General features: G+C 45.6%; 1 protein-coding gene across 1 annotated transcript in view; it reads right to left on the minus strand.

Annotated features, from left to right (window-relative positions):
• Nucleotides 1-704: 704 nt before the first annotated feature.
• FRG1 (FSHD region gene 1) overlaps nt 705-22,377 on the minus strand; it is a 55,279-nt gene continuing 33,606 nt past the window's right edge. Inside the window, exons 6-9 of the mRNA XM_030191473.1 lie at nt 11,896-12,000; nt 6,669-6,760; nt 4,163-4,273; nt 705-1,826 (exon numbers count right to left, since the gene is read on the minus strand). Coding sequence (XP_030047333.1) covers nt 1,790-1,826; nt 4,163-4,273; nt 6,669-6,760; nt 11,896-12,000 — 345 coding nt within the window. The 3' untranslated portion in view covers nt 705-1,789. The remainder of the gene's footprint in view (nt 1,827-4,162; nt 4,274-6,668; nt 6,761-11,895; nt 12,001-22,377) is intronic.

A 22,377-nucleotide genomic window follows, 5' to 3' on the forward strand; every position in this document is an offset into this window, starting at 1 on the left:
GAAAAAAAGAAAATAATCAAACTGAACAAGGAGCAGAAGCCTCATTTGATATACTCAATTTAATGCAGATAATTCAAGAAGATGAGATGGGGACACCAGCAACTTTTAATAGTGACATTTGTATTGGAACCTGATCGTGACTGGATTCTGAAAGAATTCTTTCGCCACAGATAAGATTAGAATACTTCCTGATACTGCAAGAGTACCCCAAAAGAGATGTCAATTATTTCTAAAACTACATCCCAAGGTTTTACAGTTGGGTGGTATATTTTGGCTAACTTTCCTGTGTCCCAGTATTTCTCCGTGTCCTTGTACTCACCTTCCTCCCACACAACCCACTCCAAGGCCAGGATCTCTCTCCCCCCCCCCCAATTTTTTTTTCCTCCTGTTTCCATCCCCTGCCCTCCAGTGGATCCAGCATATTTCACTCTTCCTCCTCCCCTCTGCAGGGGATCCAGCATCTCTCCTTCTCTGTAGCCCTTGCCAATAAGTTGCCAACATCTCTTGAGTCCCTCAACCTCCCTCCTCCGTGGCCAGCATCTGCCACTACTTCCCCCTCCCCCTAAACCATCCAGCATCTCCCTCCCTCCACATCTAAAAAGGTGCCTTCACTGACTGTTCAGCAGCCACACCATTCCAAGAGGTCTTACTCTACTGACTCTGGGCCCCTCCCTCAGCCACATCCTACCTCCAATGATGCAACTTTGTTTCCACAGGAGTGGCAGAGAGATAATACTTGTAATGCAACCTCCTCCAGGGCCAGCATCTCTCTCTCCTCTACCCCTTTCTCAGGTCTGGAATCTCTTCCTCCCACTGTGGGTCCAGTGGCACTCCCCCTCCCCTCTCTCAGGTCCAGCATTTTTCCTTCTATCGCTCCCTCCCCTGCCCTCCAATGGATCCAGCATCTTTCACTCGCCCTCGCTGTGGTAAGCCAAAACACCAAAGTCCCTCTCTATTTTCCTACTCTCTGCAGGGGTCCAGCATCTCTCCTGTCCATCGCCCTTGCCAATGAGTTCAACATCTCTTGAGGCTCTCGCCCTATCCTCTCCATGGACAGCATCTTTGCCACTACTTCCCCCTCCCAACCATCCACCATCTCTCCACCCCTCCCCCATCCGAAAATGTGCCTTCACTGACTGTTCAGTAGCTGCACCCTTTCAAGAGGTCTTCCTCTACTGGCTCTGGGCTCTTCCCAGAGCTTTGTTTCCACATGAGTGGGACATAGTTGAAGAAGGGCATGAGTGGCAGAGAGATAATACTTGTACTGCTGTGGCTACCTAATAGTCAGTGAAGGCATAGTTTTGAATCAGTGAAGAGGGATAGGTGCTCTTAGTAACAATAACCAGCTTTTCTACTGCTGGTTGAGGGTTTGTCAGCAGCTGTCCTGGCCATTGAAAAACTGGCCAACTGCCAACCCTAGATACAGCATACAAGTTAGCCTAACTTCCTCTATAACACCAGTCTAAGGACTAGCACCTGCTTTAGCTGCAAAGCTTGCAGCCAGTCTTTAATACACGTGCTGCTGGCAAGTACAAAAGGTCAAAACAGGCCCCAGGTACATGCATACAAATCACACCAGCAAGCCAGAATCCAAAATGTTTTAAGCTTTCATATACATCAATCTATTGTTCTTACATTGAGTCAATAAAATGCCTGCACACAATCTGATTTTCTTCAGCGACTGGCATGTTCCACTACATAAACAGATTCTTTCAACTATTATTGGGTAAAAAAATAAATCTCTGGTTGGAAGTTGAGAGCTGGCTTTGCTGTTTTACTGTACTATCTTTCATTTGCAGTATCTGTCTGCTTTCAGTTTAGATCGCCTGTAAAAAAAAAAAAAAAAAAGGAAAATTTGTAATTAAGTTTAAAATAGTAAATAAACTAGACAAGGCAGTATTAGGCAAGGACCAGGCCTGTCTGTATTAAAGAGAGCTGAGGAAATCAGAAATGTCAGTAAAGAAAGGGAAGAAAAGATAAAGCCCAGCCTAGAGCCGCATGCACACTGACACATGGGACCCAGATCTCCCAGGAGGGCAGAAAAAGGGTGGGGGGAGGAGATTTAGAGAAATAAGGCCATTTTCAAATTAAAACAATACAAGAATTTATTCTAAAAATGCAACAAGTAAAAAAAACTATGTTGATAATTGAGAGGGTGACAACTGGTTTTCTTGCTTTCAGCCACAACCAAACCTTGCCTCCTCCCCCCTCTCCTGTGAACACAAGGTAGCCCCTATTCTCCCCCCAGGCCTACCTTAAGAAACCCTGGTGGTGCAGTGATTAGTTGGGGCAGGAGCGATCCCCCAGCTGCACCTCCCTGTACCATTTTGAGGTTAAAATGGCTGCCGTGAACTCCAGTGGAAGTTTTGCAAAAAACTGCTGCTCAGTCACAGCAGTTTGTTTTCAGACTGGAGCCAGGGTGGGTGGGAGCAAGCAAGCTGAGCCCGTTCTGTTTGGGTGGGGGAAAGTTAAGTGCATGCTATAGGTACACAGAAGCGAGTGCTGGTTTCAGGCAAAACTGAAACACGGCTGAATACAGATTTCAGGCTGGTTTTGGCACCAAAACTGAAACTTGGTTAGCCTCTATGTTGTATATTTAATTACTTTGTAAAGCACATTGGGTTGAACTTTCAATTTCCAAAAGGTGGTAGGTAACAACATATAACTAAGCAAGTGACAGGTGATGTGGTAGCAGAGTTTCAGCCAGGTACCAGTCGATTTAGGAGATCTTTCTTATGATAAAATAAGAGGAGTTGAAAAGGGAAAATGGGCCACTTTCTGTTGCAGTACAAATAGCTTTAGCATGTGGGTTTATAATGAGTGCTGCACAAAATTTCAGACTAACTTTTGTCAGTCACACAGACACCTCACAACCAGTGCCTAAAATGCAGGGTAGCAAATATCTGTTACTCTGTGCTCCATCTATGGTATCTCCCTAGCAAGTACCTCAAAGCAAATACTTTTCAACATAATGAAACAGAGAAAAATGTAGGCAGATAAAGACCATATGGCCTATCCAGTTTGCCATCTACTCTCCCTATCACTCCCTCAGAGATCCTATGTACTTGTCCCAAGCTCTCTTGAATTCAGATATTGTTTTCGTCTCTACCACTTCTAGCGGGAGGCCGTTCCACAAATTCACCATCTTTTCCGTGAAGAAGTATTTCCATAGGCTACTTCTGAGTCTATCCCCTTTCACCTTCATTCTATGCCTCCTCGTTCCAGAACTTCCTTTCAATTGAAAGAGACTCGGATCCTGTGCATTTATGCCACATAATATTTAAATGTCTATCATATCTCCCCCTCTCCTGCCTTTCTTCCAAAGAATACATATTGAGATCTTTAAGTCAATCCCCACATACTTTATGACTAAGACCACTGACCATTTTCGTAGATGCCCTCAAGACAGACTCTATCCTGTTTATATCTTTTTGAAGGTGCAGTCTCCAGAATTGTATACAATACTATAAATGAAGTCTCATCAGAGTCTTATTCAGGGGCATCATCACCTCCTTTTCCCTACTGGCCATTCCTCTCCCTATACACCTAACTGTCCTTCTAGCTTTCGCCATAGTGTACAACAGATTTTGAATGTAATTTGAAAGTAGAATGCTTCTGCAAATGGTGAGACCCAGTGAGAATGCTGGATTTTATTACTGCCCTGAATATTGGAAAAGGATTAAATTCCCATCGCCTTAAAAGTGATTATCCATTAGCCAGTGACTATACTATGACAAACACTTGAGTTTACATAATATAACCCTTTTATATTTCTAGATTGCTCTCCAGTTTTAGCTCAAAGCAGTCGACATGTTACAACTATAATCGCTTCCATAAACAGCTTATAATCTAAGCAGGTATGTGAGGCAATTGGACATTGACGCTAACACCACAAGAAAGAGCAGTGGGATTTAAAGCCTGCTTTCCTAGTTCTCAGCCCATTTCTCTTAACTACTAGGTCACTCCTTCCTCCATAGGCCATGTAACCTCTGGTGGTGTGAGAAGTAAACTACTATTAGAGCTCGCTGCATTTGACATTTAAAAAAATAATACTGTTTAGCTTCATTTTACAGTGGATAGATAATAAGAACAACAACAGTCTCCTAGCATCATCTTCCTTGTCAATCACAGTAACTCCAATAGCTGTAAGAAATTGCACTACCTGTCCAGCAGTGTTTCATGGAAAGTGCCTTCTTTCCTAGCTTTTTTGAGTTCCTTCGCATCTTCCTGGCTTATTTTCAGCTTGCGATCTTGAAAACTTTGGAATTTCTTTCTATGAAATATAAAACATTTTCAGATTTTTAAAAAAATCTGTTACACATGATCAAGAGGAGATGATGGGGCAGATGTGATCAGGAATAAAAATTAAATTTGTTTAAAGTTCTTTAACTAAGGCCACCATGTGTGCAGGTTATATCTTTTCAACATATAAAGAGATTCTGTAGTTGCCACAGGTATCTCAATATTCTTATCCTATAATTTTAGGGGGGGGGGGGGGGTGGAGTTCTTGATTCCCAAATCATGTTTTGAAGTCAGGTACATGTCTACTTGTGTTAGAAACCCACCAAATCCATTACTGGGTTTGTTTAAGCAGGTCTGCCTCATCCTATCCCCAAGCATACTACTTTTCCTTGCAGAAGGAGGAGGACATTTTTCAAAAGCTTTTCTACAAATAATCATCTAGTTCATATGCAGAAATCTCTGAAAACTGCCTTCCTATGGGCCCTTTTACCCTTATGGGCCCTTTTACTAAGCTGCAGTAAGTGCTACCATGCACTTACTACAGCTTAAAAGGGCTTACCACAGGATATGCTCAGGTGTCCTGTGGTCAGTTTCAAATCGGCGCATGCTACCTGTGTGCTAATATTTTTTATTTTTGCGTGGAGGGGACATCTGGGGGCAGAGAGTGGGTGTTCTGGCACTAATCATTGTGTCCATGTTTTCGCATGCTGGATTACCAGAGGAACCCTTATCCCCTACAAAACAGGTGTTAGTAAGTGCTCTTGTGGTAATTTGTTTTTTTAAAAATGGCTGTACACTAATGGACATTACTGCTGCAGTAAAAATGGCCTTAACGCGTGGGAAAAATCCACCTGACAGCATGCTTACGCCCTTTCTACCGCAGCTTAGTAAAAAGAACCCATTGTATCGCTCTATGGTGCGACCGCACCTTGAGTATTAAGTATTGTGTTCAATTCTGGTCACCGCATCTCAAGAAAGATATAGTAGAATTGGAAAAGGTGCAGCGAAGGGCGACTAAAATGATAGTGGGGATGGGACGACTTCCCTATGAAGAAAGACTAAGGAGGCTAGGGCTTTTTAGCTTGGAGAAGAGACGGCTGAGGGGAGACATGAAAGAGGTATATAAAATAATAAGTGGAGTGGAACAGGTGGATGTGAAGCGTCTGTTCACGCTTTCCAAAAGTACTAGGGGGCGGTTAGCTTGGCAGAGTTTAAAAAGGGGTTAGATGGTTTCCTAAAGGACAAGTCCATAAACCACTACTAAATGGACTTGGGAAAAATCCACAATTCAAGGAATAACATGTATAGAATGTTTGTACATTTGGGAAGCTTGCCAGGTGCCCTTGGCTTGGATTGGCTGCTGTCGTGGACAGGATGCTGAGCTCGATGGACCCTTGGTCTTTTCCCAGTGTGGCATTACTTATGTAAAGTCACTTCTAGGTCTGTTTTTTTTTCGTACCCTGTTTGCTGATCAAATGTTATATTGTACTGAATATTTAGAAATTAGTAAAACAAGTGTAATTTCATGGACATCATTACAGGGTAACACAAAATTTTAAAAAGTAGCTATAAATACAGATAGTAAAATATAAGAAAATGAATAGGAGTGAAAGCGGGTGGTAGAATGGGTCCACCTGATCCATGAAATATACACACCAAGTTCTGAATATGGCACCTAAGGTATTTTTTCACAACCTACTTCCTATATTTCATCTTCTCTGCTGCGACTGCAAAAAGCACTGAGAACTTCCATTATTTTCCAGAGGAACAGATGAGATATAACCCACTGCTGCCGTTTCATTCAGTGGTGTGAAGGGGGCCTCCCTGAGTTCTCAATCTTCCTTTCCTAGGGTGGAGGCTCCCAATTACATTACCAAAACTATACACCACTTTCAACTCTCCTCCTCATTAATTTTTTTTTTCTCTGACATGTTTCAATACTGCATTAAAACATAAGAATTGCCATATCCAGCTGCATGTTATCTACCCCCAGGGTTTATAGACTTTTCTTCTACCATCGGAGGGCTTATTTCCAAAACCTTCTAAGTCCAATGCAATGAATATGGACTTAGCAGGTTTTGGAAATTTGTCTCAACCCTTTTTTTTTTTTTTAAACCCAACTACGTTTACCACATTGTCTGACACTGAGTTCTAGAGCTTTACAAAGCACTGAGTGAATTTTTTTTTGGTCCAAGATGTTTTTAATGTACTACTAAGTAATTTCAGGGAATGTCTGCTCGATGACCACTTCAAGAGCTTTCACATGTTAAACTTGGTTGCTGTGCCATTTCTTAGAAAAGGACATGTTTAGGCCCCAATTCAATAACATTATTCTCCTCTTGCATCCAAGGGGGGGGGGGGGGGGGGAAGCTTAGTGGATCAAGCCCTTAATGAGTTCTGCCACTTAAGAGCTAAAGGATACATACACGTAATTGACTTCACACTGTTTAACATTTCCTTTGTCTTCATCTGGGATGTCGTCATTTTTTTTCGTTTCTCTTTCTGCACAGGATCGAATCTGGTTCATTGGGGGGGGGGGGGTGGGGGGGGGGAGAGAACAAAAGAGAAACAAAATACTTTTTAACTTTGGAGGACATTTTAGCTGAAGACCCATCATGCAAAAAATAACGAGCTTTGATCCTTGTTATCTGGAAAACCTATCTTCCAAATTGGTTGGCTTTGAGGCATATTTTCAAAGCACTTAAGACTTATAAATTCCATAGGTTACTACAGAACTTTGTAAGACTAAGTGCTTTGAAAATACAGCTCAAAGTACCATAGGTTACTATCTAGCTTATTTTCGAAGGAGATCGCCGGCCATCTTCCGACACAAATCGGGAGATGGTCGGCCAAATCGGTATAATCAAAAGCCGATTTTGGCTGGCTTCAACTGCGTTCCGTCGTGGGGCCGACGAAAGTTCAAGGGGGCGTTTCGGTAGGGTAGCGAAGGCGGGATGGGGGTGTGGTTTGAGATGGCCGGCTTCGCCCGATAATGGAAACAAGAAGGGCGTCTCTGGCGAGAATTTGGCCCACTTTATTTGGTCCCTTTTTCTTTTTCAGGGCCAAGTCCCAAAAAAGTGCCAGAACTGACCAGATGACCACTGGAGGGAATTGGGGATGACCTCCCTTGACTCCCCAGTGGTCACTAACCCCCTCCCACCCTCAAAAAAAAACTTAAAAAACTTTTTTTGCCAGCCTCAAATGTCATACTCCCATCCATCGCAGCAGTATACAGGTCCCTGGAGCAGTTTTAGTGGGTGCAGTGGACTTCAGGCAGGCGAACCCAGGCCCATCCCCCCCCCCCCCCCCCCCCCCCACCTGTTCTCACCAACCCGCCCGCCTCCCCTTTGGAGTTGTTCCTTTCTTGGTTTTGCTTCATAAGTTGACTGAAGCGGTACTCTTGCGCGACAGGCAGGAAGATGGCCGCGCATGTGCGGTGCGCGCACCCGCGCGCTCAAAGACTTTAGCAACCTTTGTTGCTAGGAAGATTTTCCGGACCTGGGGCTTCAGTGGACGTCACCCATATATGAGAACAAGCAGCCTGCTTGTCCTTGGAGAAACGTTCTTCCATGTTTAACAACTTTTAAAATACTTCAGACATATTCTTGAATGGTAGTATTATTCACTCAGACATCTAAATTTCTTTGTCATTTTTTTAATGCAAATGGATGTTTTTAGGATTTGTAGGATAAGTATAAAGAAGTCGCAGGATATCATCGCATAAAAATGAAAGGAAATACCTGATTCTTGGATGAGGAGTGCTAGGGGGCCCAGGAACAGATTGAAAACATAGGGGAAGGAATTGAGCCTTGGGGTTCTCCAGAGAAAAGGTTTAAAATCAGACTTACTAGAAGCAGTGATAACCCAAAAGAACCTATCCAAAAAAAAAAAAAAAAAAGACTGAAACCAGTGTAGGACAGTATCAGCCAGACCTAAGGAACGCAACCGAGATAGTAGCAAGGAATGATTAACAAGGTCAAAAATGTCCAAGAGTTCTAAAGGGACTGCTAGGGAAATTAAACACTTATCCTGATTATAATAAGCCTTGTTCAGTACCGATGTAATGACAGCTTTCAAAATACAAAATGGTTTAAAACCTGATTATCACGGATGAAGGGCCAGTGTGTTTTCTACGACCTGCTGGATAAGGATAGATAATGGATAAATATGACCTTTTCAACAACTCAGACATAAAACACTGGTCAATAATGGGCTGGGAGAGAAGGGTCGAGTATATTTTTTAAGAATGGAGCATATAACTGTCATTTTCCACTGCTTTGAAATATCATCAGTTGAAAGACTTTGATCAACGCCAATAAAAAGGAAGCAAGCCAAAGTCTTGAAATTTAATCAAAGCAGATAGAACATGACCCAAAACACATTTAGTAGATTTCATGAGCATAAATACTTATAGTGATTGGACTTGGAAAGAAGACCAGACTGAAGATCCTACAGGTTTTCATAGGCAACCATGATATCATCATCGTTTTAAAAACTGAGGGCCAGTAGAAAAAGCTCAAGACACCTGAAAATCTAGAATTCTGTAAAGCTAGGCACGATCTTAACTTATCTCAAGATGACCCATATCAACAACTGGAAAATCCTGTAGGATCTTTTTTCCAGTTGTTATGGGTCATCTTGAGATAAGTTAAGATCATGCCTAGCTTTACAGAATTCTAGATTTTCAGGTGTCTTGAGCTTTTTCTACTGGCCCTCAGTTTTTAAAACGATGATATCATGGTTGCCTATAAAACCAACAAGAGAAATAGTAATTGGCATAAGCAGTTAGGGCAGATTTTAATGGATTATCCCATGCAGCAGTTTGATCTGTTGATGAACAAGACAGGAAATCTGAGGGAAACAACAGGGTAAGGGAAGGTAAAGATGACTGATCCAAATGTTAAGATTGCGAGGAAGAGCAAGGCAAAACGCCCCTAAAAGGAAGGCAGCTTGGGAGATGAAGCAAGAAATGAATCAAGCAACGATTTGACCAGAATATAGGGGTATATGTCCTGCTTGATGAGTTGGGGACGTGATCCATTGCTGAAGCCCTAAGCCCTAAGCCCTAGTGGAGGAGTGGCCTAGTGGTTAGGGTGGTGGACTTTGGTCCTGAGGAACTGAGTTCGATTCCCACTTAAGGCACAGGCAGCTCCTTGTGACTCTGGGCAAGTCACTTAACCTTCCACTGCCCCATGTAAGCCGCATTGAGCCTGCCATGAGTGGGAAAGCGCGGGGTACAAATGTAACAAAACAAATTTGTGACAAAGGATAGGAAGTAGGAGACATTCGGACAGGTTGAAATATCAATATGCTTATTAAAGTCACCGGGGATAATAAGATAAGAGTGATACACAGACAAATCTGCAGGAGTATGGTAACAAAGATTCCACTGGTCTGGCAAAAGTGAAGGCAATGTTTGCAGTTCTCCTCTCACTTGACAGAAGTGGTACAGTTAGGAAGATGAAGAAATGCTGCAATATATAAGGAGAAGGTATAGTTGAGAAGGATGAGGGGGCAAGAGACCAGAGGGCTCTGAAGGAACGGGGAGTGTACCCTTACTTTTTTCCATTTCAGTCCCTAATAAAAGACAGGAGAGGGAAGACAGCAGAATGGAAAAGAGACAGAAATGGAATGGGAGAGAGATCAAAGGAGTAGTCCATGATAAGCAGCAAGACTTCAGTGCTAACAGAGAAAAGTCCTGACCTTGAAAGAGCATAGTGAAACACTGGCCGTTGTTGGTACGGGGACTGGTCTAAGAGCTGAACGAAGCCAGATAAGTGCACCATTATTTGTTCTTGATTTTGGGACTGCATGATTGTGAAATTAAAAAAACAAACAAACTAGGTAGATAGGTTTCTTGCCAATGATGAACAGTTAAATGGTTGATGAACTGTTTGAAAAGCTCTATAGGTCTTTGACCTGGAGCTCTTTGAGGCCTTTTCCTACCATATGATATATGTGTTACTTCCAGTGATATTTTGAGGATACTTCTCTTTGGTGATAGAGAGATGAAAGGAAACAGAAAGAATAGAAGCAATTTGCAAGGATGGACAGCAGAGAAAGGGGGGGGGGGGGCAGGCCTAAAAAAAGCTGATTAAAAGAAAATAGGAAAGAGGGAAAGTTTGGCAAGAAAAGGAAATAGGAGAGAGACAACCTCAAAAGAGAGTATATCAAATCACAGGCTAAAATGTTTTGTCAAATGATTTTAAATTTTGATGAATATGAGGAAACGTGGTAAACTGTTGGATGAACAGAACAGCAGGCTAGATGAAGCCTCGTGATCTTTATCTGCCCCCACAGTTTACAATCTCTGTTTAAAAGAATGGGCAGTATTATCAGTGTAAAAGGTCAACTTGAGAATCTGAGAGCAAACGTGTGCCTTGCAAAGTAACTGCTTTCTAAGATGCAGCATCTACACTGCCACATTCCTTGGATGTGGGAAAGATAAAGGGTCTCCTTTTTTCCCAATTTGTTATTGAGTTAATTTGTAGAGACAGCGGAATATCCAAAGGTTTATCTGCGACCCTAGTTGCTTACAAAGGGGTGGAGGGAGCTTTTCATAAGAATGTGGCCCTACTGGGTCAGACCAAGGGACCATCTAGTTCACTATCTTGTTTCTAATAGCGGCTAAGCCAGGTCACAAATACCTGGCAGCATCCCAAAAAGTACCAAGATTCCATGCTACTTGATCCCAAGGATAAGCTATGACTTTCCCCAGGACTACCATAATAATGGTTTATGGTTCTTTTCCTCCAGAAATTGTTCAAACATTTAAACCCAGTTACATTATCTGCTTTTACTAATTTAACCACTTGCTTTGGTAAAGTGTTTCAGAATTTAACTGTACAATGGGTGAAAAACTATTTTCTCGTTTCCCCCCCCCCCCCCCCCCCCCCCCGTGAATCGTATTTTATTAAACTTTGCCAAGCCAATACAAAAACAGCTAAGCAAATAAGAACAAAGTAAAAACAGCACACCTGTTACACCATAACTCTTCAGTACAATGCAGTCTACCTCTTATTTGTTTTAAATGTGCCACTATGTAACTTCATGGGTTTTCTAGTCTTTGTACTTTTTGAAAAAATAAACAATTGATTCCCATTTACCCATTCCATTCTATTCAGGATTTTATAGACTTCTATCATATCTCCCCTCAGCTGTCTCTTCTCTAAGCTGAAGAGCCCCTAACCTCTTTATCCTTTCTTCATAGGATAACTGTTCCATTCTCAATAATTTTGGTCAGCCTTCTCTGTACCTTTTCCAGTTCCACTATATCTTTTTTGAAATGTGGCAACCAGAATTCCACACGATACTCAAGGTGTGCCTCGCCATACAGCAACACAATGGCATTATGAGTTCTGTTTGCTTTTTTGGCCACTCCCACATACTGAACAAAAGATTTTAATGTATTGCCTACAATGACCCTTAAATCCTTTTTCCTTGGTGGTGACTCCTAATGTGGAACCTAGCATAAGGTTTCCATTATTTGGTGGTCTCATCACAGCCTAGTTTGATATGGAGGGATTTTAAAGAGAGGACAATTAGTACATTCTATAAGTAAAGAGGGAGCACAGTGTTAGTCCACCTTAAATATCATAAGGAAATAGTTCCATCATGTTTTTCTTTTAGCAGACTCTGCAAAGTATATATTACCTTTATCATTTCTTCTGCTCCTGCAGTTTTACTCTGTGCAAATATGTCTCCCTCTTCATTATATCTGATGAAACAGCTGTTTGATGCTAACAAAGCCATTTTGCCCTAGAAAAATCATCACATGCGTTAAAATCTTGTATAGGAAATCTTAAATAGGAAAGCACATTTCTATGAATTAGATCCAACAAGAAAGTGCACCCTATGCTTAAAAAGAACAAACAACAATAGCTTCCCAAGGAACCATGAAGTAAAATGGATTCTACACTTAGCTCACTCCTTTTCAGTTGTAGTACAAGGTGAGCTATATTCAGGTACAGTAGGCATTTTCCTGTTACGGGAAGGCTTTGTTTTATTTAAGAAAGGCGGTATATAAAATTTTAATAAACCATAAGGGGTAGATATTCAGCCAGCAGTGGTGGTCAGGGTTTTGATGATTGCTGCTGGATTTATACCCAGATATTCAATGTCAGGCCTCATCTAGGCATACGTAGCTAGACAAAACAGACGGTTATGTGAGCGCACATAATTGGGGTACCCGACACAACATAAATTCTAACAGAAATAGGTCTCTGGTAATACCAGCCTTAGTGAATGAAGTGTCAGATGCAAATGTGTTCACTCTTATCCTTAGATCCAAGTTCACTACACCCTAAATAATAGGAAGATCTGACTCCCCAATCAAGTATTATAAAAAAATAGTGTGCATTTATTTACAATAGCAGCAAAGATAATGTGCAAAGAAGGCAAGAATAAAGACGTACAAAGTTTTATCATAGAAACAGCTCAGAGTAAATGCACATAAATGCCTATGCTAGGGCTCCTAAGTAAGAGTCATACTGAGCCCACAGCACAACCTGATGTAGACTTTTAGCCAGTGGCAGCGTGTTCCTCAAATGTTCTATCAGATTCAGTGCAGTCTACTCCTTGGATAGAATGTCAACACAACAGCCCCTTGCCTCAGATAACAGCCCCTTTTTATACAGAAATCATGGGCTGCTGCTGTCCTAATGACGTACGTTCTGGCCTTGGGGATGACGCATACAACTTTGTTTACCCCAAATATTATGGATTCAAGGGACAACTGATTGTCTCACCGGCACCACATTGAAGAAATCACCTTGATAAGAAGCCAGGGTTTTATAAACAATGTGCAATTTGCCAGTCACAGCGTCTCTCCAGCTGCAAGGGTAATTCCAAGAGTCCTTGGTTGTTCTGGCCATGACATTGATGCTAACAACCTTGTTATTCTAGCACAGTGATTCCAAACCTGATCCTGGAGGCAATCCAGTCAGGTTGTTTAGGATATCCAGAATGAATATTCATGAAAGAGATTTGCATGCACTGCCTCTACTGCGTGCAAATCTCTCTCATGAATATTCATTGTTGACATCCTAAAAATCTGACTGGCTGTGGTGCCTCCAGGACCAGGTTTGGGAACCACTGTTTTAGCACATCAGGATCCTTGTTAGCAGTCTTCGTCCGTATGCAAGGTCACAGTTTCAGCAAACAGGTTTTGCATTGAAAGATGGAATAAGTTTGAGTCTGCATTTTTGAAGTCAAGTTTATTAATGCTGGATAGTGCCACGCATTATAATCCTATATACCTTTGTTATATAGGAACACATATAATGCTTCATAGTGCTTGTTTTGCTCCTACTGTTAAGCGCGATATTCAGCACTTAACCAGCTAAGAAGAACTGTATTAAGATAGGGCTATGTTTTATGCAGACCTATTTATAAAGTTATTTTAACCAGTTTAGTGCTGAATATTGGCACTTAACCAGATAACTGCTGACTCCACCCCTGGAATGTCCTCAAAGTGGTTTTGGTTTGCGCGCTAACTGGGCATTTTCAGTGGCACTATCCGGTTAAGTGCTGCTGAAAATATGCCTGATTAACCCTAGACAAGTGATGTAAACAGCCAGGAGCCTCAAATTGTTCAAATATCAACCTTTAAGTCTGTACTTGAGTCAATGGTATTGAAGGCTGAGAACATTTATAAGAATAGGATCCCCCTATCCAGAGAAGAGTATCAAGGGTTAAATGTACTGGCAGAGAAATGTGGAGATGTATTTTCAAAGCACTTAGACTTACATACAGCGGCATAATCGAAAGAGAAGGACACCCATCTTCCGACACAAATCGGGAGATGGGTGTCCTTCTCTCAGGGTCGCCCAAATCGGCATAATCAAAAGCCGATTTTGGGCGTCCTCAATTGCTTTCCGTTGCGGGGAAGACCAAAGTTCACAGGGGCGTGTCAGCAGTGTACTGAAGGCGGGACGGAGGTGTGGTTAAGAGATGGGCGTCCTCGGCCGATAATGGAAAAAAGAAGGGCATCCCTGACGAACATTTGACCGACTTTACTTGGTCCAATTTTTTTCACGACCAAGTCACGAAAAGGTGCCCGAACTGACCAGATGACCACCGGCTGGAATCAGGGATGACCTCCCCTTACTCCCCCAGTGGTCACCAACCCCCTCCCACCCTCAAAAAAAAAAATTAAAAAACTATTTTCTAGCCTCTATGCCAGCCTCAAACGTCATACTCAGCTCCATTACAGCAGTATGCAGGTCCCTGGAGCAGTTTTTAGTGGGTGTAGTGCACTTCAAGCAGGCGGACCCAGGCCCATCCCCCCCCTACCTGTTACACTTGTGGTGGTAAATGTGAGCCCTCCAAAACCCACTGTATCCACATGTAGGTGCCCCCCTTCACCTCTTAGGGCTATGGTAGTGTTGTACAGTTGTGGGTAGTGGGTTTTTGGGGGGGAGGTTGGGGGGCTCAGCACCCAAGGTAAGGGAGCTATGCACCTGGGAGCAATTTGTGAAGTCCACTGCAGTGCCCCCCTAGGGTGCCCGGCTGGTGGCTGGTGTCCTGGCATGTGAGGAGGGCCAGTGCACTACGAATGCTGGCTCTTCCCATGACCAAAGGGCTTGCATTTGGTCGTTTTTGAGATGGGTGTCCTCGGTTTCCATTATCGGCAAAAACCGAGGTCATCCATCTCTAAGGTCGACCTAAATGTTGAGATTTGGGTTTCCCCGACCGTATTATCCAAACGAAAGATGGACGCCCATCTTGTTTTGATAATACGGGATGCCTCGCCCCTTCGTGGCGACATCTTCGGAGATGGGCGCCCTTAGAGATGGGCATTCCTGTTCGAAAATGCCCCTCATAGTAACCTATGGAACTTTGTAAGTTTAGCTGGTTTGCAAAGCATTGCAGGTTATACAGAATTCTGCAGTACAAACGATTGTGGGTTGTGCAAAATTTGACCACATTACCCTGGGTTTGAAATAAATAGTTACACTGGTTGCCAGTGGAGTACAGAATTCTGTACAAAATTTTGACATTGGTGTAGAAGGTGATATTTTTTTGATGTGCCGTTATACTTGAAGCAGGTTATTTAGTTGTATAAGTCATCGAGAAAGTTTAAAGTCTAAGGGGGTGAGACATTTGGTTGTACATCTTTGATAGGTATCCATTATACAGAAACAAAGGGGGCTGCTTTTTCAGTATAAGGGCCTGTGTTATGGAATAAATTGCCTGGATTTCTTTTATTTTGTCCATTGAGACAGCAGTTTAAAAAGGAGTTGAAAACATACTATTTTATTCATGCCTTTTCATGAGTACTGTTTTAGGCAGTTTGGTGTCCCTGGTGTTATGAAGCAGTTGGGATGAGCCTGAGAAGTACTTTAGTGCGGTACTGTGAAATCTTGTGTGTTGTATATGTCAGTGACTTTATTTGTTGTTTTTCCATATCATCATGCTGATCAATCCATAGACTGGTGGGTTGTGTCCATCTACCAGCAGGTGGAGATAGAGAGCAATCCTTTTGCCTCCCTATATGTGGTCATGTGCTGCCGGAAACTCCTCAGTATGTTCTCTATCTCAGCAGGTGGTGGTCACACACAGCAGCAGCTCTGGCTAGGTCTCCAAGCCTAATTTTTAGGTTTTGTTGAGTACCTGGGGTTGAGGGCTCTTCTTGAGCAAGTGCAAACCTGGTGGTGCCAGGTCCCTCCTTTTCTCCCCCCTCCCGCTGGCACCGTTAAAAAAAAAAAAAAAAAAAATTTTGGACGTCCTTAAGGGCGCTTATTTCAACGTTTATTGCAGCTGCTCACTGGGACACCAGTTCGTTACAGCTCGGAGCGAGAAGCAGGTAATTTTACCTTTTTATAGCGGGCAGGGGGTTCCCCGTTCGGTCTCCACGTGGCTTATGGCGTCAGAGGGCAAGGGCGTGAGGATTCGCTCCCCGGACTGCGTGGGTGCGTCTAGCGGGGATGCGGGGATTTCAAAGCCTGAATCGCCTTTGCTAAGCATCAGTTTGGAGTCCGGTCAGTGTCCCGGTTCTTCCTCCGGTGTGGCGGTTTTTCCCGCCATAAGCGCCCATCCCCCGCTGCTCGCCCCCCCCCCCCCCATTTTGGCCGGCCACTCTGCTCGGATGGCTTCTTCTTGGGCCACCCACGAGCTGGGAGACGTTAATACTATGGTCGCCCTTGATTCGGGCGACGGTAAGAAAGCGGCCAGAGTTAAGCGCCGTTCTTCCCGCGTGGCTCCTTCTTGGAGTTTCGCGCCGGACACCATTTTGGATGCGCAGCACGTTTCTCCCCCGCTCTTGCGAGCGCCGGTTGAGGGTGCGTCTAGGGCCGTGGCCCAAGCTGCAGAAGTGCACAGTTCGGGGGGCTTCTCCCCTGAGTTTATTTTGCTGCTGCATCAGGCTTTTCTTATGCAAAACGCTGCCCCTGCCCCCCTGTCTGATAAAGGGGTTGAGGCCTCCGGAAGCAAATGCCCTCAGGTGGATTTCCAGGCCCTAGAGGACTCTGTCTCCTCTGACGTAGATGAGGGCAGCGTATCTGAGTTCTCCCAACGGTCCTTTGGGGATTCCTTGGAGGAGACGGATTCCCGCTTGGATAGAGCGGATGACCCCTCTGCAGCGCGGATCTTTCGCTCAGAGGATTTGCCCAACCTGTTAGTGCAGGCCATGAGCATTTTGAAGATTTCCTCTCCGGAGGACGTCTCTCCCTCAGCCTCTGTTGGCTCCGCCATTATGCTGGGGACGAAGCGCCCTCCTAGAACCTTCCACGTGCATGATGCCATGCACACCTTGATTTCGGCTGATCGGATGTCCCGGAAGCGAGCCTCAAAGTGGCTAGTGCTATGTCCTGCCTCTATCCTCTGCCTGAAAGTGAACGGGAGGCCTTTCTTTGGCCTACCGTGGATTCTTTAATCACTGCGGTGACTAAGAAAACGGCGTTGCCGGTGGAAGGTGGCACGGCCCTAAAGAACGCCCAAGATAGAAGATTGGAGGCGGCTTTAAGGTCGTCCTTCGAGGCGGCTGCTTTAAGTTTGCAGGCCTCAGTTTGCGGCTCCTATGTGGCCAGGGCGTGCCTGACGATTGTACAGCGGGCTTTCCCCTCGAATCCTTCCTTGAGGGCTGATTGGCCGGCCCTGGAATCGGGCTTGGCTTATTTGGCAGACTTGCTGTATGATGTCTTGAGAGCCTCGGCTAAAGGTATGGCTCAGACAGTCTCTGCACGGCGTTGGCTTTGGCTGAAGCATTGGTCTGCTGACCACGCCTCTAAGTCTCGCCTGGCTAAGTTGCCTTTTAAAGGCAAGCTGCTCTTTGGGGTCGAGCTGGACAAAATTGTGACCGATCTCGGCACGTCTAAGGGCAAGAGGTTACCAGAGGTCAGGGCTCGGGCCAGTGGTGCTCGCCCCGGTTCCTCCAAGGGACGGTTTCAGGAAGCCCGTCGGTATCGCCCGGGCAAGTCGGGCTCCTCTGTCCCCTCTTCCTTCAAGAGGAACTTCTCCCCCAAGCAGCATTCCTTTCGCAGAGACCGCCGTCCCAGAGGTGCGTCCTCCGGTCCTCCTCCAGGGTCTTGTACCCAATGACGGGGCCCTGGTCCATGGCCCAGTGCAGATTGGAGGACGCCTGTCCTCGTTTCTGGGCGAGTGGACCAGGGTAACTTCAGACGCTTGGGTGCTGGAAGTCATCAGAGACGGCTACAAGCTAGAGTTCTGCCGACCCTTAAGAGACGGGTTTGTGCACTCTCCCTGCAAGTCTCCGGTCAAAGCTGTGGCAGTGCAGCAGACTTTGGACAATCTGATCCGCCTGGGTGCGGTCGTTCCGGTGCCAGAACATCAGCTTGGCAAGGGACGTTATTCCATTTACTTTGTGGTACCAAAGAAAGGAGGTTCTGTACGGCCTATCCTCGACCTCAAAGGGGTCAATCGGGCCTTGAAAGTTCGGCACTTCCGAATGGAGACTCTCCACTCTGTTACAGCGGCAGTGAAGGCAGGGAAGTTCCTGGCATCCTTGGACATCAAGGAAGCTTACTTGCATATTCCCATCTGGCCTCCTCATCAACGCTTTCTGCGTTTTGCAGTCCTGGGCCGACACTTCCAGTTCAGAGCCCTCCTGTTCGGGTTGGCTACTGCTCCGCGGACCTTCTCCAAAGTAATGGTGGTCATCACGGCCTTCCTACGAAAGGAAGGAGTACAAGTCCATCCTTATCTGGACGACTGGTTGATCCGAGCCCCCTCTTATGCAGAGTGCGGCAAAGCTGTAGACCGGGTGATTGCTCTTTTGAGCTCCCTGGGGTGGATCATCAACTGGGAGAAAAGCCAGCTGCGCCCGACTCAGTTCCTGGAGTATCTGGGAGTTCGTTTCGACACCCAAGTGGGCAGAGTGTTCCTGCCGGACAATCGGATTGTCAAGCTTCAGGCTCAGGTGGACCAGTTCCTAGTAGCCTCTCCTCTTCGGGCTTGGGACTATGTGCAGCTGTTGGGCTCTATGACGGCCACGATGGAAGTAGTGCCCTGGGCCAGGGCTCATATGAGACCACTACAACACTCTCTGCTGCAGCGCTGGACTCCAGTGTCGGAGGATTAAGCTGTGCGCCTTCCCTTGGACCCAGCGGTGCGCAAGGCGCTGAGCTGGTGGCTGAGGACAGACAAGTTGTCTGCAGGAATGCCTCTTTTGACCCCGGAATGGATTGTCGTCACGACGGACGCCTCTTTGACGGGCTGGGGAGCCCACTGCTTGGGAAGGACAGCACAGGGGCTCTGGTCTCCTGCTGAGGCAAAGTGGTCTATCAACCTCCTGGAACTGAGAGCCATTCGGTTGGCGCTTTTGGAGTTTCTCCCGGTACTGGCGTTGAAGCCAGTACGGGTCCTGTCGGACAATGCCACGGCTGTGGCCTATGTCAATCGCCAGGGAGGTACCAAGAGCGACCCTCTAGCCAAGGAGGCCATGAATCTATGCCAGTGGGCGGAAGCGAACCTGGAACAGCTATCGGCGGCCCACATTGCCGGAGTCATGAATGTCAAGGCGGACTTTCTCAGTCGCCATACCTTGGATCCCGGAGAGTGGCAGTTATCAGCTCAGGCGTTCTTGGACATCACGAAGCGCTGGGGCCAGCCGAGCCTAGATCTGATGGCGTCATCGGCCAATTGCCAAGTGCCGCACTTTTTCAGCAGAGGACGGGACCCTCGATCTCTGGGAGTAGATGCTCTTCTCCAACAGTGGCCGACACAGGAGCTTCTCTATGTGTTCCGGCCCTGGCCCATGTTGGGCAGGGTGCTAGACTGGGTGGCAAAGCATCCGGGCCGGGTAATCCTGGTGGGTCCGGACTGGCCCAGATGTCTCTGGTATGCGGACTTGATCAGACTCTCAGTGGACGGCCCTCTGCGGCTGCCAGCGGAGCAGGGCCCGTTGCATCAGGGTCCCGTGGTGATGGAGGATCCCTCCCCCTTTGGTCTTACGGCCTGGCTATTGAGCGGCAGCGTCTGAGGAAGAAGGGCTTCTCAGACAAGGTCACAGCCACTATGCTAAGAGCGAGGAAGCGCTCTACTTCTACTGCTTACGCCAGGGTTTGGTGTACCTTTGCATCGTGGTTTGAGGCAGGCTCCCATTCTCCCTTCACTGCTCCAATTTCTTCAGTGTTGGCGTTCCTGCAAGAAGGTCTGGAGAAAGGCCTGTCGCTCAGTTCCCTTAAAGTCCAGGTAGCGGCTCTGGCTTGCTTCAGGGGCCGCCTGAAGGGTGCTTCCCTGGCTTCGCAGCCAGATGTGGTGCGCTTTCTCAAGGGAGTTATTCACCTGCGCCCTCCTCGGCACTCAGTGGTACCTGCGTGGAATCTCAATCTGGTGCTAAGAGCCTTGCAGAAACCGCCTTTTGAACCCTTGTCGAGGGCATCTCTGAAAGACCTGACGTTGAAAGCAGTCTTTTTGGTGGCTATCACTTCAGCCAGAAGAGTTTCCGAGCTCCAGGCGCTATCATGTCGAGAGCCCTTTCTGCAGTTCACTGAGGCAGGAGAGTCTATTCGCACAGTGCCTTCCTTCCTGCCCAAGATTGTTTCTCGCTTCCACGTGAATCAGCAGCTCTGTCTCCCATCCTTTCGTAGGGAGGACTACGCAGAGGAGTCCTCTGCTCTCAAATATCTAGATATCAGATACTTGGAAGTGACCAATGATTTCCGGAAGTCGGATCATCTGTTTGTCCTGTTTGCAGGTCCTCGTAAGGGTCTGCAGGCTGCTAAGCCTACAGTGGCAAGATGGGTCAAGGAAGCCATTGCAGCGGCTTATGTGGCCGCAGGGAAGGTGCCGCCTATCCGGCTGAAGGCTCACTCCACTAGAGCTCAGGCGGCCTCGATGGCGGAGGCCGGGTCCGTCTCCTTGGAAGAGATATGCAAGGCGGCAACTTGGGCATCAGCTCATACCTTCTCCAGGCATTACCGCTTGACTGTGGCTGCTCGGGCGGAGGCCCGGTTTGGAGCTTCTGTGTTGCGGTCAGGGATTTCTATGTCCCGCCCTGGGTGAGTACTGGTTCGGTACATCCCACCAGTCTATGGATTGATCAGCATGATGATATGGAAGGTAAAATTATGTATCATACCTGATAATTTTCTTTCCATTAATCATAGCTGATCAATCCATAGCCCCTCCCAGATATCTGTACTGTTTTTATTCTGGTTGCATTTCAGGTTCAAGTTTAGTCTTCAGTTCCTGTTCAGGAGGACTTCGTGTTCAAGTTTTTTCAATTGGATTCTTCAGGAGTTGAGACGATTTTGTGTTACAGTGAGCTGCTGCATTCCTCTCCCCTCCGTTTTACGGGGCTGGATTGAGACCTAAATTCTGCCGGCGCTCCCTCCCGCTTCGTGCGGCTGTAGGGCAGCTTTGTACCCCTCCCGCTTCGGCGGTGTTAGGGTCAGTCAGCTCCTCCCGTGGTTGCAGGATAAGCCAGATCCCCCCGCATCGGCGGGGTGGTGTCCCTCCCCCGCTCTGCGGGGATGAGCTGGACGGATTCCCCTCCCCCACTTGTGTGGGGATGAGCTGGGTTAATTCCCCTCCCCCGTTTCGGCGGTGGTGAGCTGGGCAGAGTGTCCCTTTGTGGGTGTAATTCTCTAAGTGCTGAGTCCTGCGGATGGAGCTTTGATATCGACATACTGAGGAGTTTCCGGCAGCACATGACCACATATAGGGAGGCAAAAGGATTGCTCTCTATCTCCACCTGCTGGTAGATGGACACAACCCACCAGTCTATGGATTGATCAGCTATGATTAATGGAAAGAAAATGATCAGGTATGATACATAATTTTACGTTTTTTAATTGTGACCCGCTCAGGTTTAAGCGGGTATAAATTAAGATAAATAAATAAAATGAGCCCTAAAGTGAACTAAGCATTTCTGTAAGTGTCCTTACGTGGCTCAGATTTTTGGAAACTTTCTAAAAGTTGTGAACATCTCTTTTGCAAATAGAACAGAAAAAGGAACAAAGTTTAACTTATATTTTTAGCTTTGCTTATCCCTAACTACTAGAACATTGCATATGTAATCAAAATTCAACGTACATAATAATAAGTATCTGTTTTCTGATTAGAATAGTGGGACTTTACCACCTAACTGCTATTGCATTACGACAACGAATGGACAACATGCACTGATTCCATACTTTATCTCAATCACTGGGATGGCAGATGCAACAGCGTACTAAACAAAATAGCACCCTTAAAAACAAAAATATCAAAAAGACAAAACACTATACCTTGGTTCAATGACGAACTGAAAAAACTCAAAACACAATCTAGAAAACTTGAACGAGTGTGGAGAAAGACAAAAGATGAACACACACTCAACACATGGAAACAAATACATAGAAAATATAAATACGCAATAAAACAAACCAAAAGGTCCTACTACAAAACCAAATTAGGACCGGACTACAAAGATATGAAGAACTATTCCAACTCGTAAATAAGTTACTAGACACCACCCCTATCACCACAACCAACACAGACATCCCACCCGCAGACAAACTTGCTAACTACTTTAACGAAAAAATAATAAAACTATGCAGCACATTTCCTCATCACAATATCGACATCGACATCTTCTTCAACGATTTGGACCCATCCTCTGAAGGATACCCAGCTGACCGCATTTGGACAACATTTAATCTCCTCAGCACCGAATCAGTTACACAACCGACT

This window comes from Microcaecilia unicolor, chromosome 2, assembly GCF_901765095.1.
Source record: "Microcaecilia unicolor chromosome 2, aMicUni1.1, whole genome shotgun sequence".
In the NCBI taxonomy this organism is placed as follows: domain Eukaryota; kingdom Metazoa; phylum Chordata; class Amphibia; order Gymnophiona; family Siphonopidae; genus Microcaecilia; species Microcaecilia unicolor.